This window comes from Sus scrofa, chromosome 3 (genome assembly GCF_054392235.1).
Source record: "Sus scrofa isolate SSC_HxYL_T2T_F1_AM1 chromosome 3, Sscrofa_HxYL_maternal_Yorkshire_Landrace_v2.0, whole genome shotgun sequence".
Taxonomy (NCBI): Eukaryota; Metazoa; Chordata; class Mammalia; order Artiodactyla; family Suidae; genus Sus; species Sus scrofa.
The window spans coordinates 28,857,579-28,885,000 of record NC_139385.1 but is presented as its reverse complement, the minus strand read 5'-3'; the positions used below and the strand labels follow the sequence as shown (position 1 = coordinate 28,885,000).

The following is a 27,422-nucleotide window of genomic DNA, read 5'->3' as shown; positions in this document are numbered from 1 at the left end:
ATAAAACGTAACCCTCAATTTTCAGGTCGTGGTTTTTTTTTTTTTTTTTTTTAAGTTGCCACTTACACTCTACCTCTTGCGGAGGTTCTGAAGCAATAGACCCTCAAGCCTTCTCCCCTTCGCTTCCTTCCCCCCGCCCCGACCTGTTCCCCAAGTAATCTCTCTGGCACATCTCTGCCCCAGCCTGCTCTCTGACGACCCTCTAGGGGAGCTGCCTTCCTCCCCCTCCTTCTCTAAGCCCAGGATGGTTCAGCCAGGACTGGTCAACTGGTCACCCTGCCCTGACTACAGCCACTTCACTGCAGACACCCACCTGCACTACTGCACAGAGGGAGGGTCTCCACCCTCAGCCTGTGGGGAGGGTCTGGCTGCAGAAGCCCCATCAGTCCAGACACGCTGGCTCAGGGGACAGCAGCCAGGGGACACGAGAGTGGCTGTTAAGTAGAAAGCACCACGCGTGTCGCCCCTGTTACTCCCTTTCTGCACTGTCACTCTGACAAGCTCCGACACGGGGGCATTAATTTTTCATGCCACCCCGCTGCAGACACACAGATTTGTTTGGAGCGACGATAAAATGAAATGCAAATGTGGCTGGAAGCACAGGCTGAGATGCCGAGACCACAGGTCACATCCTGCGCCCGCCTCATCCGGCGGGTCCCGTGACACCCGCCGCCACCGCCACATCCTGTGGCTCCGAGGAGCCAAAGGTGACCACCGAGGAGGGGGAATACAATATTCTCGGCGGGCAGAGTAGCAGGAAAGTGGATTAAGACAAATTCACTCCCTTAGTGTGGCTTTAGATCTCCTGTTTATCTTCATTCGAACCGTCCTGGGTAGATGTGTTTTAATTGCCAGCCACTTCCATTCCTTTTCCAGAAGCAGGCAGGGCATACATTATAAAATAAATAAATGATTAAGAAACATCTAATTATTGTGATTAGTTTCTTACTTGAAGGTACATCTCAGCGGCTTCTTATTAAAGTCATTCATCAAGGAGCCACCGTGCCCTTTCTGGAGGCGCTGCTCCCAGGACCGAGGCAAGGCTCGCGGTCTCAGGAAATGCGCTGCTTAATAAACACGAGAATATGGATGGCTGGGAAGTCCTCCCGCAGCCTAAACTCCAGCTTGATGGATTGATGCTTCCTTAACATGGCGAATATTTCTCGGGCCATTCATCAGCCCCACCACAAATACAGGTGTCAGCCCCGGCAGACGTCAGCCTCCAACTGCCTCCCCGAGAGCAGACGTGGAGAGAAAGCCCCGCATTTCCCACTCAGGGACCTCATCCATTTTTCATGTGCTGCAGTCCCTCGACTTGTTAAATATTTATCACAATGTCATTATTTACCAAACAGGCGACCAGGCTGTGTCCGAAGCCCTCAGAGCCAGACTCCTGCGTGGACAGAGCAGAGCAGGGAGCTCCCTTTGGCACCCACTCCCCTTCCTGGGGAGAACCTGCTTGGTAGGCTAGCGGATGGAATTTTCTGCCTTCCTGCACAAATGCTTCTGGGGGTCTCCACGCCCCTCCAACCCCGGTTCCCGGGCTTTGCTAGCAGGAACTGCGGGGCCAGAGATGGATCTTCCTGCTAGGGAGCAGAGCATGAGGAAGCTAAGATCACAAGCAGGGGAACTCCCACCAGGGCTCCCTGGCCATGCTACATCCTTGCCAGGCTCACCTGACCAACCCCCTGACCCTCTCCCCCCATCACTCTTCCGATTCTATAGTCGAGAGCTCTAATGCTTTCAGGTCATGGCAAGATATGTCTCCAGAAAAGGGACAAAGAGCTTGTTGGCTCCACAAGGATTAAAAGAGCACCCACAGGTACAGATGACCGTCTTGGGTGCTGGGGACGATGCCATGTGGCAGACACTGGGGCTGCCTCCCCAGCACTGTGTCCCCCCAAGTTTCTTCTCTGTCAGAGCCCACATTCGCACCCCAATTGGCTGGAAATGCCAGCTCCTCACTTTCTTAGCTTTCCTTGCAACTTCGTCATAGGTAGGCAACCAAGATCCTGGTCAATGGGATCTGAGGGGAGGTTTTCAGAGAAGGGGATGGATCTAAGAAACATTCCCTGGAGTTCCCGTCGTGGCGCAGTGGTTAACAAATCCGACTAGGAACGATGAGGTTGCAGGTTCCATCCCTGGCCTTGCTCAGTGGGTTAAAGATCTGGCATTGCCGTCAGCTGTGGTGTAGGTCACAGACATGGCTCAGATCCCGCATTGCTGTGGCTCTGGGTAGGCTGGTGGCTACAACTCTGATTAGACCCCTAGCCTGGGAAACTCCATATGCTGCAGATGTGGCCCTAAAAGGACAAAAGACAAAAAAAAAAAAAAAAAGAAAGAAAAGAGCATTCCCTGCCCTGGTCCAGACACCTGGGCAGAGAAAAGTCCCATCTTTTTCAAATGGATGTTGTCACTGAAGGCCAAATCTGAGTCGTCCTCAGTCCCGACTGAATCCATTGAGGCACTGAGCCAACTTTGCACCTGTCCTGGAATCTGGAATTCTTGTTAAGTGAGCTGTTTTTTGTTTTGCTTTGTTTTGTTTTGTTCTGTTCTGGCCTCACTTGTGGCATGCAGAAGTTCCTGGGCCAGGAAATCCATGCCACAGCAGTGACCCAAGCCACTGCAAGCGACAATACCAGATCCTTAACCCACTGAGCCACATGGGATCTCCCAAGTGAGGTTTTTAAGATGTCTTTCTTTCACCACTAGAGTACCCCAGTAATAAATATTGGGTGGTTTTCTGTTTTTGGGTTTTTTTGTTGTTGTTGTTGTCTTGCTAGGGTCACGCCTGAGACATATAAAGGTTTCTAGGCTAGGGGTCAAATCAGAGCTGCAGCTGCTGGCCCATACCACAACACCAGATCCAAGACACATCTACAAACTTCACTCCAGCTTGTGGCAACACCGGATCCTTAACCCACTGAGCAAGGCCAAGTATTGAACCTGTGTCCTCATGGATACTAATGGGTTCATTACCTCTGAGCCACAGGGGGAACTCTCCCCCCACCCCCCCGCCCGTAATAAAAATTGTTGCAGGATCCTTTGCTGGATGCTAAACTTAGCCAAAGTTTGAGGAGAGACAAGGTATTTGCATGATTTAACGTTATCTCTCCAAGACATTTATTCGGCACATAGGGGAAAACAGTAACTTTAGAGAAACCCAGAAGACACCACCTCAACCAAGTGGCCAAGGTTCTAACATCACCAGTAAGAAGACATACCAACATCACGTTCTCCCCATGAGGCACTGCTTTGGCGATATTCTTGTTCCCAAAATGCAAAATCTCAGTCTAACCAAGAATGAGATAAGTCCAAACTGAGACACATTCTATATAAGAGCTGGCTAAATCCTCTTCAAAATTGTCAAGGTCCTGGAAGAGTCAAGGGCTGTCAGGTTGGAGGAGCTAAAGAGACATGATGTTTAAATGTAACGTGGGATCTGGGACTGGTATCTAGAACAGAAAAGAAAAAAAAAAAAAAGGCATTTTTTTCCAAAAGTAGAAAAACGGGTAAAATCCAAACAAAGTCTGGTTGAGGTCACAGTATTTGATCCATGTTAATTTCAGGTGGTGATAAGCATTATGGTTATGCAGTGTGCTGACATTAGGGGAAGCTGGGCAAAGAGTATGTGAGAATTCTCTGAACTGTTTTTGCAACTTTTCTAGAAATCTAAAATAATTTTTAAACTTTTATTTTATGTGTTTAAATTAAAGTTTATTGGAGTATAGTTGACTTGGAATGTTGTGTTAGTTTCAGGTGTGCAGCAAAGTGAATCAGTCATCATATGACTATATCCATTCTTTTGTCCATATAAGTTATTACAAACTATTGAGTAGGGTTTTTTTTTTTTTTTTTTTAAGTTTCAAAAAATTAAGCCAAAGACACTCCAAGTCCTATTTTCAAAAAGTAGCAGTTTCAGGAGTTCCCACTGTAGCTCAGTGGTTCATGAACCCAACTAGCATCCATGCAGACACAGGTTCAATCCCTGGCCTCGCTCAGTGGGTTAAGGATCTGGCATTGCCATGAACTGTGGTGTAGGTCGCAGACGCGGCTTGGATCCTGTGTTGCTGTGGCTCTGGCGCAGGCTGGCAGCTACAGCTGTGATTCAACCCCTAGCCTCCATGTGCTGTGGGCGTGGCCTTAAAAAGACAAAGACAAAAAAAAAAAGGAAAAGAAAACACATAGTAATTTCATTTCCTAAATGTGCTGTAGTAAAGATTACTCAGAGATTACACACAAAAAAGAACTTTAGAGGATGTGAAAGATTCCCCTTCTAGTAAGTGCATTACTAAACACAGCTGTATATGTAGCCGGCCGTGGTTCATGACCAAGATGTAGCACTTATGACTGGTGTGACTTTTAGGTAACTAATTACTCTCTCCTCAATTCAGTCTGCATATGTATAAAACTGAGATAATGGAGCCTACTTTGAGTGGACACTTCGCTACTGATAGCTGAAAGTCTCCCAAAATGACATAAGTTAACAGAGCAAAGACAGAGATGCTGCTCTCACGGTTCCTGCATTCTAGTGGGGAAGACTTAAGATGAACTAGTGCTTGTGAAGAAATAAATAAGAATTGCAGGAATTCTCGTCATGGCTCAGTGGTTAACAAACCTGACCGGGATTCATGAGGACGGGGGTTTGATCCGTGGACTTGCTCAGTGGGTTAAGGATCCAGCGTTGCCGTGAGCTGTGGTGCAGGTCACAGATGCGGCTCAGATCCTGCATGGCTGTGGCTGTGGCTGTGGCTGTGGCCAGCAGCGACAGCTCTGATGGGACCCCTAGCCTGGAAACCTCCATATGCCATGGGTGGGGCCTTAAAAAGACCAAAAAAAAAAAAAAAGATTGCAGAGACCAAGAAGTACTATGAAAATACAATAGGGTAATGAGATAAAGAATGACTACAGGAGTTTCCACTGTGGCACAGTGGGTTAAGAATCTGACTGCAGGAGTTCCCACTGTGGCTCAGAGGTTAACAAACCTGACTAGTATCCATGAGGATGTGGGTTCAACCCCTGGCCTTGCCCAGTGGGTCAAGGGCCCGATGTTGCCGTGAGCTATGGTATAGGTCGCAGACGTGGCTTGGATCTGGCCTTGCTGTGGCTGTGGCATAGGCCGGCAGCTGCAGCTCCAATACGACCCCTAGTCTGGGAACCTCCATATGCTGCAGGTGCGGCCCTAAAAAAAAAAGGAAAAAAAAAAACTAAATACGTGGGTAATTCTACTGAATATAAATAAACCAACCCACCCAATTAAGCCTCCCAACAATCATATAGATACTATTACCCACGCTTAACCAGTGAAGAATTTGAGGCACAGAGAAGTTAAGTAAGCTGCCCAAGTTTTTCCAGCTAGAAAGTCATGGTACCAGGATTCAAAGCTAGCAGCCTGCCCTCATCACATCACATTGGCAGCTCTTCAGCTGCTCCCTCCTCTCCGGCCATCCAGCGCTGCTTTAGGTCAGCCCTTCCACAGGGTTCTACCCAGATTCCTGCAACAGGTTCCTAACCCGGGGCTCGGCTGGGGCCCATCTTTGCCATGGTAACCACAGTACTCACCAACTGGATTTCATCTCTCTCCTAAATGAAAGTCTCTTCCGCATTCATTGACTTCAGGACAAATGGGAAAGGTCAGAAAAGGTCCTTCTAGATGAAGCCCCTGCCAGTCTCTCCCTTCAGCCACGGCTTCCCGCCCAGCCTTCCTGCCCTCCATTCCAGGAAGATTGGACCCCTGGGATTTCCAGGAAGCACAAGCAGTTTCTCTGATGGCCCCTCCTCTGTCAAGTCCCCATGAAGGTCAGGGTCGGCCCCTCCTCCCCATCCCCTGGGCACTTGCTCTGTGCCAGGCACTGCGCTGGATGCTCTGTTAGCATCATTCCCATTTAACCCTCACAAGGCTACGAGGCAGGTACCATCATCATTCAGCCTCTGGTTAGGAAGGCAGAAACAGGAAAAGCCATTAACCCAGTTGGTAACTATTTACTTAGTAACTGCCGCATGCCTGGCACTCTCCTAGGTGGTGGGAAGAGATCCGTAACAGAACAGGCAGACACCCCTGCCCTCCTGCGAGCACATATACCACTGATGCGTATGTACGACGTGTGGCAAATACCTATGGTTGTTGGCACTAAGTGATGTAGAGAAAATAAAGTAGGAGGGAGAGAATGGGAAGCTGGCTGCAACGTTTTAAAAGGCAGGCAAGGGAATTCCCGTCATGGCGCAGTGGTTAACCAATCCAACTAGGAACCATGAGGTTGCAGGTTCGTATCCTGGCCTTGCTCAGTGGGTTAAGGATCTGGCGTTGCCGTGAACTGTGGTGTAGGTTGCAGATGCAGCTTGGATCCCGTGTTGCTGTGGCTCTGGCGTAGGCCGGTGGCCACAGCTCCGATGAGACCCCTAGCCTGGGAACCTCCATATGCCATGGGAACAGCTCAAGAAAAGGCAAAAAGAGAAAAAAATAAAATAAAATAAAATAAAAAAATAAAAGGCAGTCAGGGAAGACCTCGCCGAGACGCCCACATGTGAGCAAAGACAGAAGATGCTAAGGGAATGAGCCACGGGGCATCTGAGAGACAAGGCTTCTGGGCAGAACCGCGGGGAATGGCTGGAGGTGGGGTAGGCACAGGGAGGTGCCCCGAGGAAGGAGCCGTGAGTAAAAAGCACAGCAGCACATTCTGAGATGCTCATGGTCTATGAGATGGTGAGTGGCTCAGAGCATGGTCCTCACTCAGGAGGCATTGCTAAGTGAGGAAACCCGGCCTTGAACTTTGAACAAAGCGGTGAAAGGGGAGCCTTCCCCAGCACAACCTTTTATGGATTGGGAACCCTGAGACTGGCTCTGATCACCCTTGGGCCACACTGTGCCAGCCACCACCCCCAACCCGAAGGATGGAGGCATCGGACGCCATGTCCCTGTGTCCTGGGGATTGGATCTGTGCCAGTGTGAATTCTTCCCTCGTGGCTCAGAGGGTTAAGGATCTGTAGTTGCTGCTGCTGTGGCGTTCCCCCACCCTCAACCCAAGGAAACAGAAGTCTTCCGTTGTGGCGCAGTGGAAACGAATCCGACTAGGAACCATGAGGTTGCAGATTTGAGCCCTGGCCTCGCTCAGTGGATTAAGGATCTAGCATTGCTATGGCTGTGGTGTACGCCAGCAGCCACAGCTCCAATTGGACCTCTAGCCTGGGAACCTCTGTATGCTGTGGGTGCAGCCCTAAAAAGCCAAAAAAAAAAAGAAAAGAAAAGAAAAATCCAAAAAAACGAAGGAAAGGTACAGGAGAGCCTGCCACCAGTGGGGAGGCCTGATTTTGACGACAACACTAGTTTCACTCACGTTATCTTCCCACTTTAAGAAAAACTGAGCTGTAGTTCCTTTTGTGGCTCAGTGGTTAATGAACCTGACTAGGATCCATGAAAATCCAATCCCTGGCCTTGCTCAGTGGGTAGAGGATCTGGCATTGATTGCCATGAGCTGTGGTATAGGTCACAGACTCGGCTCGGATCTGGCATTGCTGTGGCTGTGGTGTGGGCCGGCAGCTGTAGCTCTGATTGGACCCCTAGCCTGGAAACCTCCATATGTCGAGAGTGCGGCCTTAAAAAGAAAAAAGAAAAAAAAGAGCTGTTCTAAACAGGAAACAGGATGCAAGGCTAGTGGGTCATGAAGCATGATGCAAAAACCTATCCTCTGTGTGGCAAAAGCCGGCAGGGGGTGAGAGGCAGGGCTAAGGCCAGACCAAGGCTGAATTCCAGAGGGTTCTGCAGGGGGTAGATCCAGCTCACACGGAGAGGTGACATCTACCAGGTGACCCATGTGGAGATGTCTAAGGCACAGAGCAGAGCCACACAAAACTCCTCCAAAACATCCAACGGGGAGCTTTCAGGAGCTGCCTGGGAAAGAGGAAGGGGATCTTGGGGGCTGGCAGGGGGCGCTGACAAGCCTCAAGTCACATCTTCAAGTCGCATGTGACAAGCCTCAAGTCGCATCACTCACACGGAGTGACAGTGGCCTGGAATCACTCACAGGGCCCACAGGAACATGTGGTCCAGGACGAGGGGCTTCATCAGGCCTTTGCTTCTTCCAGGAAGGCTGGCAGAGGAGGGAAAAGTATTTGGGGAGATATTGATCATTCAAATATTTGAAAACAGGAGTTCCTGTTGTGGCACAGCGGAAGCGAAACTGACTAGCGTCCATGAGGATGCGGGTTCAATGCCTGGCCTCGCTCAGTGGGTTAAAGGATCTGGCGATGCTGCAAGCTGTGGTGGAGGTCGAAGATACGGCTCGGATCCCGCGTTGCTGTGGCTGTGGTGTAGGCCAGCAGCTGCAGCTCTAATTTGACCCCTAGCCTGGGAACCTCCATATGCCGCAGGTGTGGCCCTAACAAGCAAACAAATAATTTTTAAAAACCCACAAATATTTGAAAGTAATCTTCCAAATTCTGAGACAGATCTTTAAATACATGCCTATTAAACCTATGTATTTTACACCATGAACACTTTCAGACATAATGATGCCTCTTGAATGATCAGTGGACTACATGGTTAAATTCTTTGACACAACCTAAAGCCCAATTTCACCATTTAAAATTAGATTTATAGCGTTGTACCTCAGATGTTGTGCCAGATGGTACATACTCACCCTTGGTTAGGAAGAGTCTCCCTGCCCCAGCCCTAAACCATAATGCTGGGCTCTAGGAAAACTAGATTTGTCCAATGACCTGTATTCAATAATTTTTAGGAAAAATGATGGCTGGTGGTAGTTATCGATACTGAAAACCCTGCTCCCTGATCACACCCCTCAATTCATACTGAATAAGCATTTCCGCAGAGGCCAAGAACTTGGAGGCCGAACTGGTAAAATATCTTTGCTAATGGTGATCTCCAGTGCCCCCAAGTGGTCACAAGTGGATGCGACATCCTCAATAGGGAGTCCTGTCCTGAGAAGGTGGTATATTTTTACCACCTGGAAATTGTTATCAGAATGGGATGGTTGAAAATGAAGCTATCAGGGGCAAGGGAGGGTCCACAAAAAAAAAAAAAAGGTTCCTTTTATATTGCTATTTTCTCCCACCATAAAGGTTGGGTAGGAGAGGGAAATAATTCAAAATGCTGAAAAAAAGCCCACAGGAACCTAGCTAGCATGTGAGTGCCTGTCCGGGGCCGTGGCCCAGGATAAACAACCTCTTGGAGAAAATCCCCTTGACTGTGAAAATTTAAATAAGCATGATGGTTTTTTTGCTTTAAAATATTACTTACAGAGCACCTGTACGTGTCCTTCCGTAGCCCGTTTTCATCTAACACTGCCGTTTGTATACAAAGTGTTTTGTACACATCAGTAGAGGACAAATATCTGCTGAATTTCCAAGGCCAGTTAACATCAAACAGATCCAGGTTGGCAGGGGGGAGAAAGAGGAAAATGGCTCGAACAGGGCATCATGTAATAAATTTATTATATTTTGTTACATTTTCCACTTTTTTCTTAATTCCAACTGTATTACTGTATAATCAACCGTTCCAGAAATAAAACGTTTGAAACATAAAAATAGAAATTCTGCTTCTTAAAAGTGCACACACCTTGAATAATAAAACATACACATAAATAACAGAAGTCGGGGACACATTGCATGCACTTGTTCAGAAATAATTTAAAAGGTATGAGAGATACACTTTTCTTGCAGCCTCAAGGCAAGACATCCTGCCTCCCAGGTTACTGTACAACGAAAGGAGAAAATTCGACACACGTCACTAGGAATGGGGCATGAACAATACCGAAGCATTTCGTACAGTGATACGACATGCAGCTTTTAAGACAACTATAGAAATTCCAGTGTAAAAACAGAAAGAGTTCAATCAAGAAACTGCTTTTGTGACGGGGCGCGAATTCAATTTTAACCAGTGGTGAGAGGCACAGTCGGTGAGCAAACCGATGGGGAGCATAAAATGCGTATCTGAAAGGCCTACAAAGAGAACTTGAGCTTCTGAGAGACACCGTAACCCCCTCCTCACTGGGGAGCATGACAGCTCTCCGTTTAGAATAGCACCTAGGAAATTTCATATTGCATTTTCACCGCTACGACAGGTATCACTCCTCCGGGCCGGCCTTTCTCAAGGAGCATGTCCAGCTTGGGTTTCCACGTGTATCTCATTCCTCGAAATGTGGGGAACGCCGGGTAAAGGAGTGTGTATTTTTCTTTCTTTTTTTTTTTTTCAAGACAGCATCCTCCTCCACAGGGGGAAACCGCCAGAGGAGCACAGCAGCTTATCGTGAAGACATTGTCGTGCACTCAGCTCACCACAGATTAAAACTAAATTTCATCTGCCTCCATAGGTGACAGAGACGGCCCGAGGTGGGGCGCACTATGATTTGATTTTTTTAAAGACATGAAAAAAATACCCAGGGTGCCAAAGAAAAAAAAGACCCCCCATAAAATGCTTCACATTCACTTTTAAACGAAAAAGACAGACAGACAGAAAGAAAGCAAAAGTCCTGAAACTTCATTCTAGACAGCAGAGTGAGCTACAGAGGAAGGACACTGGGCAGCAGCCTAGGGTTTGCTATTATAATGACAACAAAGTGACCATCGGTTTATTGAAATCAAGGACGGGTTTTCCAAAGCCACTGGAAGCCTTGGCTCAGCATTTCTGGACGACTGCCTTCCTCCCACAAGGGTCTGGCCCAGAGAAAAAGTCCTGGGAAGGATGCAACCCCCACCCCCGCCCTGGACACTCCTGCTGGTTCCAGCAAACTCAAGACCCCCGGCTCCCACCAGGCGGGCAAGCTCTGAGCTCCTGAATCAGAGCTCGAAGCAGAAGCCCCCCTTGTCTCAGACAGGGTTGATGTCAGAAGCTCACCATCTTTTCTTCTTTCTCCAAAGCAACAGAGGAAACAAGAGTCGCTCCCGGGGCCTTCCCACGGCAGTTCTCAGCCAAGGCAGGGTGTTGCCACAGCGGTTCTCAGGTCTGACTGCAAAGCAGAAAGAGCTAGGAGCTTTACATGCATACGGGAATTCCTGGGCCCTGCCCTACACTAACTAGATCAAAAGTTGGGGAGTGGGACCCAGGCGTTTTTTTAAAGTTCCCTCGATGATTCTAGTGGGTGTTGGGTACCAGAATCTCAAGACTGCAGAAAAGGCTTGACAGAACCCAGGGGAGAGTACACGTGTGAGGTTTGAAAAAGGCTGCGAGAGATCTGCCTGCTCCCCCAAATCGGGAAACACTGGTTTCATATGAATGTGAGGTGACTCTAGAACCAAGTCCACTGTCAACGCTACCGCAAGCTCCACAGCGTCCTCGTGACCCGTGGCTGGGAAGCTCCGAAGCTTTCCAGAACAGCTCTAAGTCTCTACAAAAGTGTTTGAAAATTGTTAGCACTATTAGAAGCCACATTCTTCCCTTGTGACCACGAGAGAACCCTAGAAGATATAAAAAATGAAGATCTATAAAAAATGGCAGGTTATTTTTAGAACAAAATTCTTTAGGAAAGTCTTCAGGCTAAAGACACGGTATTATAAACCAGTGTGTGTTCAACATAACCCAATTCCACTCCTGTTTGCAAAATATGCACTTTACACACAAGCTTGCCTGTGATCCAAAAACCAAAATCGGCAGAGAAATATGTGCAAAGCCAAACAAGAAATCCAAACACGAAAGCACATTCATGCTCTTGATACTGATTAAGCCATATTTAAAAAATTACAAAAATAGAGCTCCATAATCTAAGCGTTGTCTTTTTTTTTTTTTTTTTAACCCTTACATTGAGTGTTAAGTAGTCTGTATTTCTTATTAATTGCTTGCATAGATAGTAAGAGCATGCTTTCTGGGTTTAGGTGGAGGCCATGCAAAATTATTTTCATTAGTTGGGGGAAAAAAATGAGTGGTCATGCTCAAAATGCAGTTGCCAAAATAAACACGAAAGGGAGTGTGAGACTGAGCGTTCGTTTCAGTCAGGTTTAGCAGAAACGTACCCTTTGTGAAAGCAAAGGCTGCCTGCGCAGGAACAGCGATCTTGTGTGTTTATGTTGACGACATAGGCACTGGTTTGTCAGCAAGTTTTGCTCTTCTCAAATTCCAAATAAGACAAAGTGCGACGCGCCTCACAGAATATGCGTTTTATTGAAACTGTGCTTATGATGTGCATACTGTCTCAAATACCCGACCTGGAGACACTGGTGATCTTTGCATCCGAGAGTTCCTGTCACCTACACAGGAAACTAACTGCTAACTGCAGCTGGTCACTAATTTGTCCAAAAGGAAACTTGACGTCCGATGTGCATCTACGTTTCAAAACATATTATTTGAAATAGAGGAGCGTTGTTCACGGCTCTTCGGCTCCACGGTTCCTCAAGGCGGCCACCGCGGTCGCCTTTCCACTCTGCTGCTGTGTTTTGTCGTGACAACTCTTTTAGAGGGCTGACTGCTTTCCTCCCCACCCCCATCCCCATCCCCAGAAATCTCTGCAAATCGCCTACCAACCCAGGTGACCACATTCTAATGCAAAGTGACCTCGTAATGGATTTCCAGCCCCTACGGGGCAGACAGCTCGGTCTGAAAAAGAAGATGTGACATTAAAAATGTCTCCAAAAATGAAGGGCACTTTTGGTTTCCAGGACAGAAGAGACGTGCTCAGGAAGCCCACGAGCCTCCGCCGATCACCAGGATCCATTTGATCTTTCCGCTCGGGAGGACTGCGGCTCCACCTAGGACAGCCTTAGCTACTAGCATCCCCTGGTTCACCAGCCGCTCCCAGGGCGCCTCAGCTACAGCAAACTCCTGAAGCTCTCAGATGGCCTTTCCAAGCAAGGCAGGCCCTCAACGAAATGTTTGCAGAATGAAGGAATGAATGATGAAAGATGAATGACAGGAGAGGTCAGGGCAGCTTCACAGATAACAACAATATCTACCCACGTCCATTTCTTTCTCTTTTTTTTTTTTTTGGCCACACCTGCAGCATGTGGAAGCTCCCAGGGTCAGGGATCGCGAACCCACGCCAGTGTCGACCTGAGCTGCTGAGCTGCTGCCGTGACAACTCCGGATCCACTGTGCCACAAGGGAATTCCCCGCACGTCCATTTCTATTGGTCCAGTGTAGCATGATCTACTTTCAATTAGGCTGCTTTCAGGATGAGGAAATACAAAAACAAAACAAAACAAAACCCAAACACCAAAAAGAAAAAAAAAAAAACAAAAAAACAAACACGGGAGATAGTCTTGAGAGCACATGAGTTTAAGAGTTTCTTTGTGCTTCCTTCCACATTATAGAAGGGATTACAAAGGCAAGCTATAGGGCTGTCTTAAGGAATGATACAGACTCAGTACACTGGATGTTTACAGGAAAAGAAATCGAGAATACAAAGCTTTAAGAAAGCTCACCTACACTACATACGCAATGCTACTGTGGGTGGTTATTTCGTGACGACCAGGAAATGACAGCTCTAATCAGGCCCACCAGGCTGTCCACCCAAAACCCTGGGCTACCATCCTTTGCAGGTGATTTTTAACCCCAAACACATATAAGCTCATTGTGCCAAACAGCACTGGGAAAAGAAAAGAAAGAAAAAAAAAAAAATCAAGTCCCTCACTCCAGAAAAACTGAATTGAACCAAGTAACAATTTTTCCGTAAGATACTTCACATCAAAGAGCATCTCCAAACTTATGGGCAAAAATATCTTCTCTGCGGCTTAGAGGTTTTACCTCTTAATTATGGCTGAAATTTTCATGCTGACCAAGCACAGAAATATAATAGCCTAAAGATGCCTAGACACTGCCATAATACTTCCTGATTTTTTTCTGTTTAAATCTAAAACAAGAACTAAACTCCACAGACATACAGTTTACAGATATGGAAAGTTTATTTCTGGATCCCATGGAAAATTAATGGAGTTTGTAGAGGCTTTTTGTTTGTTGTTGTTGTTGTTTTCAGTTTTGTTGTTGTTGTTGTTTTAAAAAGACACCAGACATAACAGAAAATCCATTCCTGGAGGACCCAAGAATAAAAATATTCACCACTGTGGAAATTCAAATAGATTCCATTAATGCTGAACTGTTTATAGCTCCCTCCCCCCAAAAGTGTTATTAAAACACTCTGTGTGGTCAAACGACGATTCTGAGACGGTTTCAGAGTTTCGGATATGAAATTTCAAATGAGATCTACCTATTAAAGGAAGAGGAGAGGTTCAAATTAGACAAACATTCAATTCCTGACATCGAAGATCCCGCGTTTGGTGCATTTTTTTTTTCTTCCCAGGGAATACAGGAGCCACAGGAAGACTAACGGTGGCTAAACTCGGATCAGGCTGTGGATGTGCTGCTGGAAGCAATGATGTCACAGGCGATCACAGCAGAGGAGGAGGGTAAGGCTGCTTTGGGAACTGAGATGCCTACACAGCGAAACGAGGACACCTAGCGAGGTGCAGGTTCAAGTGCAATGGGCAACGTGAAGTGAATGTCATGGAGCACGAGGGTAACTTCCACGAGGCTGAATACGTGAGTCTTCAACACCGTAAGGGCCTAGGATTCCAGCTACCCTCAATACACATGGCCTCCAGACTTGCAAGTTACCTGCTAATGCTCACAGTAGCAGCAAAATAAAGTAACCTCCTGGAAACACTTCCCAAGAGGTATTCATAGGAAAGAAAGAGGACCGAGGGGAAAAAAAAAAAAACAAAAAAACACCCAAAAGGCAGTGCAGATTTCATAGCTATGCATATAATATGTGTTCTGGTTACTGCACACACAGCAATACTGAAAACGGAGATTTTTAGATGGACCTGGGCACCAAGAGTTCAGGAAGAACTCAAAGAGTCCATGACTTAAAAAAGTTACCATGTAAAAAAGCACACAAAGTTAGCACGCTACATTGCATGACGAAGTGACAAATGCTGGGCAAAGAGAATCAGAACCGTGGCTCCCTTAACATTTAAAAAAAAAAAATTACAAAAGAAAAAAGCGAAAAGTTCCAGAACACCTCCCCGAAACTTTAAAAATACCTATCTGACTTATGTGTGAATTTCTGCGAGCTTCCCTTTTCTACTCAACACAAAATGCCATTTGCACTGACGACGCCAGAGAGAACATGCTCCATCCTGCCTGTGAGTTTCTGGGTAAGAGCTTAAATCTTTAGCACAAGGAAGAAACAAACACATTCCTGAAAGCCATCACAACAAAGACTGCCAGGCAGGACTGGAAGTGTGCACGTGACACTTTGTCACACATCGCTCCACTATGCCAGACCCTGACGGCTGGCAGCATGGAGCTTTCAACGTCTAACGTAGAAAAAAAGCAACCCCAAAGAAGGAAAATGGCACAGATTCATGCATCCAGTTTAGAATCCTTTTTTTTTCCAGGAATCTTGCAAAGGTATTAACTTCAAAATCCCCATGATCTTAGCTAGCGAATTTAGAAGGGAAAAAAAAAAATTTTTTTTTTTTGACAAGTGACTTGCTTTCTGGCTATCCAGTTGGCCACCTCTTTTGGGACATATCCCAAGGTCAACACAACTTACGATACACACATCTTGGCGGCTATGAAGGTAGTGAAAGACTTTGTTTCTACCTCCGAAAACGTGTACCTGTGGCAGTAGGAGAAACGACAGCCACCCGCAGGCCACCTTCTTTGACTGTTCACACCCATCCTAGCCTAGCCGAGGATATACCTGAGAAACATTAGTGTTAAAATAGTGCCCTTTACAAGGACTGGTAGATGGGGCCAAAGTGCAGGAAGCGACAGTTTTCCCTCGGTTTCACTGTTTGTGTCACAGTTTTTAGAGCTCCCAGTGCCACGCGACAATCCACGGTAAGGACAAATTCCACTCCGCTGAAACCCAGGTCAAAGAATTCATCCTTTTCAGGGCACACGAATGATCGCTTAACTGGTTCACAGGTTTCAAATCCCTAGTGTCCAACGAAAGGCATTAGAGTTCTCGAGAAAGAAATATGTACAACCGCGAAAGGGACCATCCAGGGTATCGTCTACGATATTCCAGTTAGCTTGCTATCAATGCTTTGCCTATGGCTGTTATTTGGTTCAATGGCAGAATAAGGCGACGCTTGTAACAACCTGCAATTCAGTTCTCCTCACGCACACACACACATACACAGGCGCGCACGCGTGTGCACGCACACACACCCACACATCAGGCACGTGACCCCAAAAATACAAAAGCATAGGGGGCTTTTGTGGGAGGGAAGGGGCTTCTAAATAAATTAACATCTTCACAGATAAAACACTTGGACTGCAGAAATGTCACTGAGGTTTCGGAGAAGGCCGTGCAGAGGTTGGCATGCTAGAAGGTAACTTTTTGGAGGCCGTCTCAGCAGACTGCCTGCAACTGGGAGATGCGGGCGCTCCGGGATCTAGCTGGGAAGACTTGGCTTTGCGGGTGGACAGCAGCGAGTGTTTCGCAGAAGCGGGGTCCCTGGGGGCGGGCTGCTCTTGCGTGCCCGCGGTGGCCTTCGGCTGCGGGGAGCCTCTGTCGGCCTTGTCGTCGGGCGCCGCGCCCCGGCCGCCCGCCTTCTTGGAGAGCAGGCTTGTCTTGCCAAGGTCCGTGGAGCGCCGGGTCTCCTTCTGCCGCAAGGCTGACTTGAAGAAGGACAGCCCCTTGTCCTCCGACTTGCTGTCCCTCTTCAGGCCAGCCTTCCCGCTCACGCTGGGCGAGCGCAGGCTGGCCATGGACGAGCTGCGCACGTGCCGGCCGTCCCCGCGGCCGTCGCCCGCCCGGGCCTGGCTCCCGCGCGGGGAGCTGGGTTTGGAGCTGGCAGGGACGCCGGCTCTGTCGGAAGCCAGGCTCTGTCTGGAGCCCTCTCTGCTCAGGCTCCGGTCTGAGGTCCTGCTCTTGCCGGGAGGGAGGGGGCCCCGCGGGGCAGGGCCCGAGGCCTTTTTGGGGGACGCCGAGGAAGCAGGGTACGCGAGGGAAGAGGCAGACTTCTGCTTGAGGAGGGAGGGCGACGACGCGGAGGCCTGGGATTTGGGGGACGAGTCCTTTTTGGGGGTGGGGGCGGGGGAGGCGTGCCGCCCGCTGGCCCGGGAGGAAGACTCTGCTTTGCTCCGGGAGCGGGAGGGCTTCACGGAAACCTTGACGGGACCAGGGGACGAAGGGGACGGACTGGAAAGAGAGGATTCCTGACTGGCCAGGGCGGGTCTCCCCTTCCGCAAGCTTCTCTCCGGCTCAGAAGCGCCTTTGGAGCTGGGGGATCGCTTGGCTGTGCTCTCGGGTTTCTTTGCCAGGGAGCCGGCGTGGCCTGGGGGTTTCACCTCTTTGACTGGAGAGCTGTCTACTGAATCGCTCTGATCCACATAAGCAATCTGGTTATTGTTATCAAACGGAACAGAGACGGGGGGCAGGGGATCCCCTTGTGCTGGGCTCTTGCTCTGGGTGTCTGCCACCCCCGGGTTCAACCTGCGGGCGTCCGCCTCGTCTTTGAAGACACCCTCCATGACCGCCAGAGGGGCCCGCCCCACGGCCTTGTGCTCCCGCCGGCTGTCGCTGGAGTCCTGGTAAAGGCTGGCGAGGTTCCTCAAGCTGCCGAAGCAAGAGATGGAGACCTTGTCGTCCACCGCCTCCCCGATCTTCTCCAAGGTGGAGGCGGAGCTGTGAATGGGGGAGTCCCCCGAGAAGCGGGAGGGGGAATTGGAGCGCATCTGCAGCTTAGCAGACAGGGACCAGGAGGGCCTCATGCAGTTTTCGTTGACGGCCAAGGGGCTGGTGACCGAGGATCGGGCTGACAAGCTCTGGCGCTGGACACTTCTCACGAACGGTCGAGTCGAGAAACCTCCTGAATGCAGCAAAGAGAGTTCTGTTACGCCAAGCTGACACAATGTCCTGGTAATAACAGATAGCTAAGGATGGAAGGAAGCTGGAAGGAAGGCCAGCCTAATGGGATGACAGGCGCATGACCTCCAGAGCCCGGACAGCTGCGGTCAAGGAGTCGCCCTGAGACTTTGACTCTTCTGAGCCCGGTTTCCTTATCTGTGAAACAGGGACATTCTAACTTGGAGATCAGCAACCTGCTTCTTGTTCTACACCAGGGGTCCGCAGACTTTTCTTCTAAAGGCCCAGACAGCAAATATTTCAGGCTTTGCAGGCCGGCTGCTCAACTTTGCCACCTTAATGCAAAAGCAGCCCCAGGCAGCACAGAAACACACGGGCGTGGCTGTGTTCCCACAAAACTTTTGTCTTTTTAGGGCCACACCCACAGCATATGGAGGTTCCCAGGCTAGGGGTCGAATCAGAGCTACAGCCGCCGGCCTGCACCACAGCCACAGCAACTCAGGATCTGAGCCGTGACTGCGACCTACACCACAGCTCTCGGCAACACTGGATCCTTCACCCACTGAGCCAGGCCAGGAATCGAACCCCTGTCCTCATGGATACTAGCTGGGTTCGTTAACCACTGAGCCACGACAGGAACTCCCCAACAAAACTTTTTTTTTTTTACAAGTAAAGGCAGGGGCCACGTTTGGCAGATGGGCTAAGGCTTGTTGATCCCTGCTGTAACTCACAGAGCCACTGTGGAGAATTAAAGAAAATCTTCAGAGTCCTGTGCAAGGCAGCCTGGCCCTGCACGGCTCATCCATCAACGTGAGCCCCTTCCTTTACGGCTTCATCTTACTAAGGACACGGGGGCTCATAGCAGGGAAGCCCCGGCACAAGATCCCACAGGTAACTAGAGGCAGAGCTAACACCAGGACCACCCCTTCCCCCCAGCTCAGTGCCCACAAGGAGGCTGGCCCGTAATCTCTGACGAGGAAAGCAGATCAATTGGTGGGAAGAACCCAAGAGACAATACGCTCCTACCCCGAGTGACTTAAAACCTCCAGGAAAACACTCATCATTAGAACAGCATGCCTCTATTTTAAGGGACCTAAAACTGCCAAAGAAAACATTTCAAATGAGATTCTGCCCACACGTGATACCATAGCTGAGGTATTAATAAAACTCGGTCTGGCTGAGATCCTAAGAGACAGCCCCAACTCAGTGGGCACCAGCCAGCCCCACTCCAGCATGACTGTGTCATGACGCTGCTCCCGGGGATGATGATTTCATCAACACCATGGTTTAAAAACAGACGGGGAGGAGTTCCCATCATGGCACGATGGTTAACGAATCGGACTAGGAACCATGAGGTTGCGGGTTCAATCCCTGGCCTCGCTCAGTGGGTCAAGGATCCAGCGTTGCTGTGAGCTGTGGTGTATGTAAGTCAAAGACGCGGCTCCAATCTGGCGTGGCTAAGGCCGTTGGCTGTGGTGTAGGCCTGCAGCTGTAGCTCTGATTCGACCCCTGGCCTGGGAATCTCCATGTGCTGTGAGTGTGGCCCTAAAAAGACCAAAAAAAATTTAAAAATGAAATATAAAAAAAGACGGGGGGGGGGGGGGGCAAACCATAGCTAGGCTGGTGCTTAAAACAAGAGGGGATTCTAAGTTTAAAGGCTATGCTGAAAATAACCTCTAAAAAATAGACAAGCCAAGATGCACTGGTCAGTTTTTCAGACAATGTCAGGAGCTACAGATCAGGAACATGGCAATTACGGACTAAGACGCTCCTTCTACAAATAAAGCAGCAGAAGGGGCACAGTTGGAGCCATGACGGAGCTCTTGTCATCTGGCCCTCGTGCAGCCTCCTGCTTTTTCTCCTCCATTTCATGTTCTCAGAATTAGCCATCGCTGCTAGAGGCAGTTTTCTAGAAGTGATCAAAATGCTGGCTGCAGAACGAGACTTGTTGGGAGGTGAGTCACGGTCCTCATTATAGAAGCTGAGCTCACTCCCTCTTCCTTCCAGCTCTCGGGGCTCCGGGCCCTGATCCTCCCCCACCACCTGGGGTCCCTGTTAGAATGGAGGCTGTGCTGCCACTACTGAGGTGGCAACTGAAGGCAAAAAAAAAAAAAAAAAAAAACCCAGAGCTCAATCTTTATCAGATTTCCAAAGTTTTATACTGTGACGATCTTCAAAATTCCTAAAAACTACCTTTGTGCAAAGGCAGGAAGTCTGGTCCTAGACGCTTCTGTTCATACAAGAACACACCACCCACCCCGCTGTGCGAGGCGGGGGCGGCGGGAAGGTGAGAAGCTGAGGGGGTGGAAGCCTGCACCCCAGGCCCCGCCCAACGACTCACTAGGCCTCACGGGGCCAACTGCAACCGTGCCCGGTGACCGGGAAGATTTTAAAAGCACATGGAGGAGTTCCCTGGTGGCTCGGTGGGTTAAGGATCCAGCCCTGTCACTGCCATGGCGTGGGTTCGATCCCCGGCCCGGGAATCTCCACATGCCTCAAGCATGGCCAAAAATTAAAATTAGGAAAAAAAAAGCACCTTGAAAGAAAAATGTATATATGATCATGCAGAGTTACAGCTCTGGCCTTCACATTAGACCTTAAAAGTGGAAAACAATGAAGTGAAGGGAAAAGGCCTAGGTCACTGAAAAAAAGGCAGATGACCCTGTTACAGAAAACGTGACTTAACAACAGTGCCCCACAGCCACGAGGCCCGCTCTCCGTCCCCCCTCCATGTCCTCCTCTCCCCTGTTCTCTCGGGACTTAGTTCCTACGCACGAGGGAGCCTGTGCTGGGTCCACGGGCTGCCACTGCGGAATCTGTCACCAAAACCCAGACCCACCATCGTCCTCGCTCCTTTCCCCAGTCATCTCCACGGACTCGGACAGCGAGGCCAGGGAGGTGCGTCTGGAGGAAGCTGCAGAGGTCACGCTGGCTTGCTTGCTCCCCGGGAGTCGGCTCACCCAGTGTTCGCACAGGGAGGAGCTTGTGGAGCCTGCAGAAAAGGAAGCGGGCGTCAAGGTCAAGCCAGAATCCCCGGGGCCGGCCTGCGCCGCTCACACCCTGGTGAAGGGCTGCCGCCTGGGCTGCGCGTGGCTGATGTCCTCACCGCCAGGTCGGCATTCACTCCCGGACCCCATGGGGCGCCTGCTCGAATATCCTGTGGAGGGGGGGGAGGAGGACAGACTCCCACACACTTGTGCAGTAATAAAATCCAAGCCCGGGGATGGATACTCCACAATGCAAAGTCCAAGTCCTAAGGGCTGGCAACAGAATGGAACAGATACGGTGGTTAACAGAGTCACCTAATCTACAAATCATTATCAAGCACTACTGTTCTGAGCGCCTGCAGTAATATTTCTGGTGCAAAGAGACGAAAGCCAGCAGCAGTCCACGACTGCTTTCTTGGCCTCCTTGCTTGGTGGAGTTTTTAAATCATTTTCACGATATCAACAGAAACACACATATGCGCATATGCCGGGCCACATACCATTCTGTTCGGGGCGGCCCTTAAATATATACTAAAGCAGCAGTAACAGCCCTTGGAATGGAGAACATGACAGAGCATGACTATCTCGAGGCGGCCTCAAGAGGGCGCAATTTCCGAGCATATGGCAGACTCTGGAGCGCACTGAGGATGCACGGAGCCCTGAGCTCCCACTTTCTATGAACTATGAGAGAGGCTACCAGCAGAGGGGGTGTGTTGGGAGGGGCTTGACTCCAGCAAGGGGTCCCTTTGCTTTAGCGATGCTGCCTCTCATCGGCTTCCAACTTACCTCTCGCAAACCTCCAGGGGAGCAGGGGTTACCAGGCCCTAACCTGACCACACATGGCCTCATCCTAGTCCTCCGTCCTATCTTCTAAGCTCCAACTCTGCATCAAGAAGCATCCAGTCTCCCTGTTTGGACTGTGGGTGGCTGCATCAACACCATGTGTGGCTACTGGTTCCTGCATTTATTAAAGACGACAGACTAGATCCCATCAAGCTAACCCCACGCCACCAAATATGATTATAGCCTTCAATCCTCCCCCTAACAGAACAAGCTGATCTTACTGGAAAAAAGGACAATTTCCAACGGTGCTTCACCCTTTACAAAAGTCTTCACAGAGTTCCCGCTGCAGCTCAGCAGATTAAGAACCTGACTAGTATCCAGGAGGATGCGGGTTCAATCCCTGGCCTCGCTCGGTGGGTTAAAGGGTCTGGCGTTGCTGTGGCTGTGGTGTTGGCCAGTGGCTACGGCTCTGATTGGACCCTTAGCCTGGGAACCTCCATATGCCATGGGTGTGGCCCCAAAAAGACAATAAAAAAAAGAAAAAGAATTTACCGCACATTTACCTAATCTTGCACACAACGACAAGCGTAAGGCAGGCAGCGTTATTACACCCATATGACAGATGACAAATACGTAGCGTGGATAGGGCATGCTCCAGGGTAACCCAACCATACACGGCAAAGCCAAGTGTCAGTTCTCTGTCCAAGTCCCTCAGCTCCTCTACTCTGAGAGGAGCGTGCCAGGCTGCTCTGAGCTGCTTCCACGAGCAAACACCACGAGCGTGCTTTGAGCCAGGCTCTACTCCACCTCCACGGGAACTCCTGGCTCACAGGTGCTCGCAGGTCCACCCCCACTTCCTCGACTGCAAGCATTCTGGATTCCAGATTTAATGCAGAGATGAGAAGTGACCCAATCCAACCAACAGCGTCATGAGCCCTCCTGGAGAAGTTTCTGGACCGCCAATCACAACCGTCCACTCTCGGCAAAAACACCCGCCCACCGGCAGGGTCGGCCTTACCTGCCACCGAGCTGTTGGCCGACCACGACGGTATGGCCGTCCGCCTCTGGTAGAAGAGGATGTAGGCCGTCTGCGTGCAGACCTCGTCTTCCGACAGCTGCTGCACGTCGCTGTCGTCGAAGCAGTACCAGAGGCCATCCACAGAGTTCTTGCAGTAGGCTGCCAAAGAGAGCCGAGCAGCCATCAGCACTGGGGTGGCGGCGCGGGCCGCGCCTCTCTCCCCACAGACACCATTGCTTTGGCTCCCAGAATTAATTCAAGAACTTTCTAAGGCTGCAGGGAGCGACAAAGAAAGAGGTAAAGAATCCAAATTCCAAATCGCGCTCGAGTCAAACTTGTCGAGAAATCCCAAACTACGCCAAGGGGATGAAATGCTAGTTAACCTCAGAAAACACAGGATACCTATTTATTTAAACCAGTGGTTCTCGACCAGAGAGGATTTTTGCCCCAAGGGACATGTGGTAAAGAAATGGAGACACGGCTGACTGTCACCACCGGAGGTGGGGGTGGAGGGGTTTCGAGGAGCTTCTGGTGGCCAGAGATTAGGGACACTGCTAAACACCCCACCATAAACAGGACACCCTCAAACAACAAAGAAGTACCCAGAAAAATGGTACCGTGCTAGAATTGAGAAACCGTTTTAGGCATGCTGTGACATTTTAGTGTTTATTAGAGATAGAAAATAATAGAACTAGAAATAATAATGTTAATCATAGGAGCAGCTAACATTTGTTTAGCACGTATTATGTGCATCTCTTTTGATTCTGCAAGATTTGTTCTGTTATTATTCCCATTTTACAGAGGCTCAAAAAAGATGAACCAGGAGTTCCCGTCGTGGCTCAGTCGTTAACGAATCCGACTAGGAACCATGAGGTGGCGGGTTCAATCCCTGGCCTTGCTCAGTGGGTTAAGGATCTGGTGTTGCCATGAGCTGTGGTGTACGTCGCAGACGTGGCTCAGATCCTGCATTGTGGCTCTGGTGTAGGGTGGCAGCTGCAGCTCCGATTCGACCCCTAGCCTGGGAACCTCCATATGCCGTGGGAGCGGCCCAAGAAATGGCCAAAAAAAACCCCACAAAACAATGAACCAGCTTGCCCGGGGTCATGCAGCAGGTGAAGGGGTGGGCCCACCCAGGTCCTTCCAGGATTATCTAGTCCCTGAGCTTGCTCTTAAACCCCCACCCCACCCCGCTCCCCTCAGAGGGGGTATGTCCCTCATGGAAGTCCCCGGGCACACGGAGAACACTGGAGCTCATGAATGCACGTGCCTTCTCTCCAGCTCAAATTCTAAGCCTGCGAGACAAATAAAGAGCATTCAAGTACCCGCAAGAACAGACACGGCTTAGCAGTCTCGAAGCCACATCACCGTATACAGACACATCAAGGAGTGTGATAAGTTTGCTCCAGAAAGGTACATCCGTATCACACTTTCTAAAAAGACCCATTTATTGCGGTGAAAACATGCGCTGCAATACTTCCCTGAATACGGGAGCAGACTCAGGAGGGCCCTGGGGACGGGGCACGTAAGGTCCATGGGAGCGCCTGCCCTCGAGAGGCCACAGCCACCTCGTAAGAATGGACTCCTAGGAGATAAAAGGAACCCAGGAGAGGAAGGGCCGTACCATGCAGGTCCTGAAAAAGAGCAGAACAGGAATCTACGACTGCAGGGAGGGACGTCTGCGCTGGGGAGGCCCTAGAGGCAGAGGGCGAGACGGGCAGGCCTATGCAGCACGTGGAGCTGCTGGAGCTGCCACTATTGGGTCAGTGGTGCCGCCAGGCTGGATGCGCAGATGACCCGGCTGGCAAGGGGCGGCCACTAGGCAGCAGGAGCAGAACTGAAGGGGGAACTCGCCCAAGGAGACAGGGCAACCTAGTGCTGGCTTCCACCTGCATCTCCGCAGGATGGCCTGTCCTCAGTCACGGCGTGGAACCTAAGGCAGCGCAGGGACTCATTAACAGGTGAACGATATAGTTACAAAATAATCCTAGGTGTTCTTTTTTGCCTAGCGCAATTTTCTGAAGTATTTCCTAGACCAGTGCTACTCAAATCGTGGCTCACAGACCGGTGCCTGTTGACAGCATAAGGTCCGGAATGAGGTGAGCATTGAAAACTGTTCATAGCACTCTGATAATGCAATATATAGATATTTGGCGTATGGAGGTTCCCAAGCTAGGAATCAAATCAGAGCTGCAACTGCCAGCCTATACGCCACAGCCACAGCCACGCCAGATCCGAGCTGCAACTGCGACCTACATACACCACAGCTCACGGCAACACCAGATCCTTAATCCACTGAGCCAGGCCAGGGATCGAACCTGCATCCTCATGGATACTAGTCGGGTTCACTACCACTGAGCCACAATGGCAACTCCTGATACTGCAAAATATTTTTATTGTATTTTCACAAAAGGATTGGTTCATGAAGAACTGAAAAATTTTCTAAAGGTTTAAAAAAAGTTTTTAGGAGTTCCCGTCGTGGCGCAGTGGTTAACGAATCTGACTAGGAACCATGAGGTTGCGGATTCGATCCTTGCCCTTGCTCAGTGGGTTAACGATCCGGCGTTGCCATGAGCTGTGGTGTAGGTCGCAGACGCAGCTCGGATCCTGCGTTGCTGTGGCTCTGGCGTAGGCTGGCAGCTACAGCTCCGATTGGACTCCTAGCCTGGGAATCTCCATATGCTGCGGGAGCGGCCCAGGAAATGGCAAAAAAAAACAAACAAAAAAAAAAACAAAAAAGTTTTTAAAGCTTCTTCATTAGAGATGGTTTGAGAAGCACTGTTCTAGAATCCTTACACAAGGTAGCCATACGTGTACCATGTAATTAGAACCAGCACAAAATAAAGAACACATCAAAATAAACACTCTAAGAGAAAGCTTAGGAAATACGGTATCTCTAACGCAACAGTGCTGAGGTACTTAAAATATTTTTAGCAGAAAAGCCATGCTGTGGCCTAGGACAGGAAGGGGAAACAGTGCAGGAAATATCTGAACCCCCCACCCCCACCCCCGCCACATAACAGGCCCCACGTGGCAGACACGGTGCTTCTGGCTCCTCCAGGGGTCACGAGGTGAGAAGAAGGGTCCCTGGCCATGGTCACAGAGCTGTAGGAAAGGGTGTCTAGCTTCTAGCCCACTCTCCTCTCACTACTGTGTACGGCCTGTGATGTGGTTATGGGTGTTCGGGCATCTAACAGAGTCTTTTTTTTTTTTTTTGTCTTTTTGCCATTTCTAGGGCCGCTCTTGCAGCACATGGAGGTTCCCAGGCTAGGGGTCCAATTGGAGCTGTAGCTGCCAGCCTACGCCAGAGCCACAGCCATGCAGGATCCGAGCCGCGTCTGCGACCTACACCACAGCTCACGGCATCGCCGGATCTTAACCACTGAGCAAGGCCAGGGATCAAACCCGCTACCTCATGGTCCTAGTCAGATTTGTTAACCACTGCACCACGACGGGAACTCCTGCCAGAGTCTATTCTATACAAAGAACACGACAGGCTAAAAATCTGGCACTGTCCTGTTTTTCTCAATCGTCTCTTGCTAGAAACCACACAACGGGCTCGTGCATATTTTCCTGAGAAAGAGCGTCACACGTGGAGGACGTGCTCTTTGCCAAAGCTGAAGCTCGATCCACACGAACCAGGGATGCTGGCCGAGGTGTTACGTCACCAGCTAATTAGCGAAATGAAACTCCCTCTGAGTCCCTTTCGATTCTCAGACTCCCCGAGACTCTCAAAGAACACAGACGGGACCAGGAATGCCGCAAAAGCAAAACTCCACCCGGACGCAGCACGCTTACTCTGCCAGTGGCCCCCAAAGAACAGAGCATCAAATGTGTGAGACACGAAATACAGCAGTGACATTTGGTTTAAACCAAAATACGAGGCAAAAACATTCTTAAAACAGTATTAACTTTGTTTTCCATGGACTTTTCGACAGATTCTCTATCTCCTTTTCCTTCTTGAACGTGCTTCCTCGGGCCAAGAGAGACCACCCCAGCCCTTCCGCTGGAGAAACACCCCTCCTTTTACAGGCGGCTGCTGCCTGCAGCATCTAAATACTGAAAGACCTTGACGTAAATGGGTTTTAGGAACAAAAGACTGTTGGAGTTCCCGCTGTGGCCCAGTGGGTTAAGGATCCAGGGTTGCCGTGATGCAGGAAACAGCGGCAGCTTCCATTCAACCCCTAAGCCAGGAACCTCCATAGGCCGCAAGTGCGGCCATACAAAGAAGAAAAAAAAAAAAAAGAAAGAAAGAAAGAAAGAAAAAGGACAAAAGATTTGTTGCAGCCAGTCACACTGCCTGTCCCCCGCCTCCTGGAGGGAAGAGCAGGCGGAAACAGTTAAGCGGGCCCTGCCGAGGAGGGGGTCCGGGGCCCGACAGCCCGCTTGCCTTGCTGTGGGGGCCTCGGGGCTGACTGCCAGCAAAAAGTTCCAGAGAGTCAGAAATACCAACTGGCAGGGGTCACCCTGCCCTACTGCCCCCTGCCTTTATGAGTCACTAGCCCCCTGGGGTCTGGCTGCCAAAACCACAGAACCGAGGAAACAAAAAAGCCCCTGATGATATGTTCATGCCCAACAGGGTGAGTGACAAGGATGCAGAAATCCGAGTCCCAGTCACCATGCAGATGGGGTCCCTCGCATCAAGTCCCCCAACACAGATGGCCAAGCAAGAAGCCCCCAAATCTACCTAACCGGCCTCCCCAGGGTGCGTGCATGCCCTTAACCCAGGAATTCCATTTCTGAGACTCCAGGAAATACAGAATTAAAATACAGAAAAGGTGACTATGTACAAAGATGTCATCAGCTGAAAACCAAATATATGTACTCAATGATGGGAATGGTTCCACCACACTAGAGTTCTATCAACAGAATATC

The 27,422-nt window shown here is 49.7% G+C and overlaps 1 protein-coding gene across 7 annotated transcripts in view; it reads right to left on the bottom strand.

Moving 5' to 3' along the window:
* Positions 1-12,090: 12,090 nt before the first annotated feature.
* The window catches only part of USP31 (ubiquitin specific peptidase 31), an 84,692-nt gene continuing 69,360 nt past the window's right edge, over positions 12,091-27,422 (bottom strand). For 6 of the 7 annotated variants that reach the window (XM_021086476.2, XM_085017340.1, XM_085017338.1 and 3 more), the window contains 3 exons: positions 22,551-22,709; positions 20,602-20,754; positions 12,091-17,766 (listed from right to left, as the gene is read on the bottom strand). In XM_021086476.2, coding sequence (XP_020942135.2) covers positions 16,238-17,766; positions 20,602-20,754; positions 22,551-22,709 — 1,841 coding nt within the window. In that variant the 3' untranslated portion in view covers positions 12,091-16,237. Of the gene's footprint in view, positions 17,767-20,601; positions 21,023-22,550; positions 22,710-27,422 lie in introns of those variants that run through there. The other variant, XM_085017343.1, reaches the window with a different exon arrangement.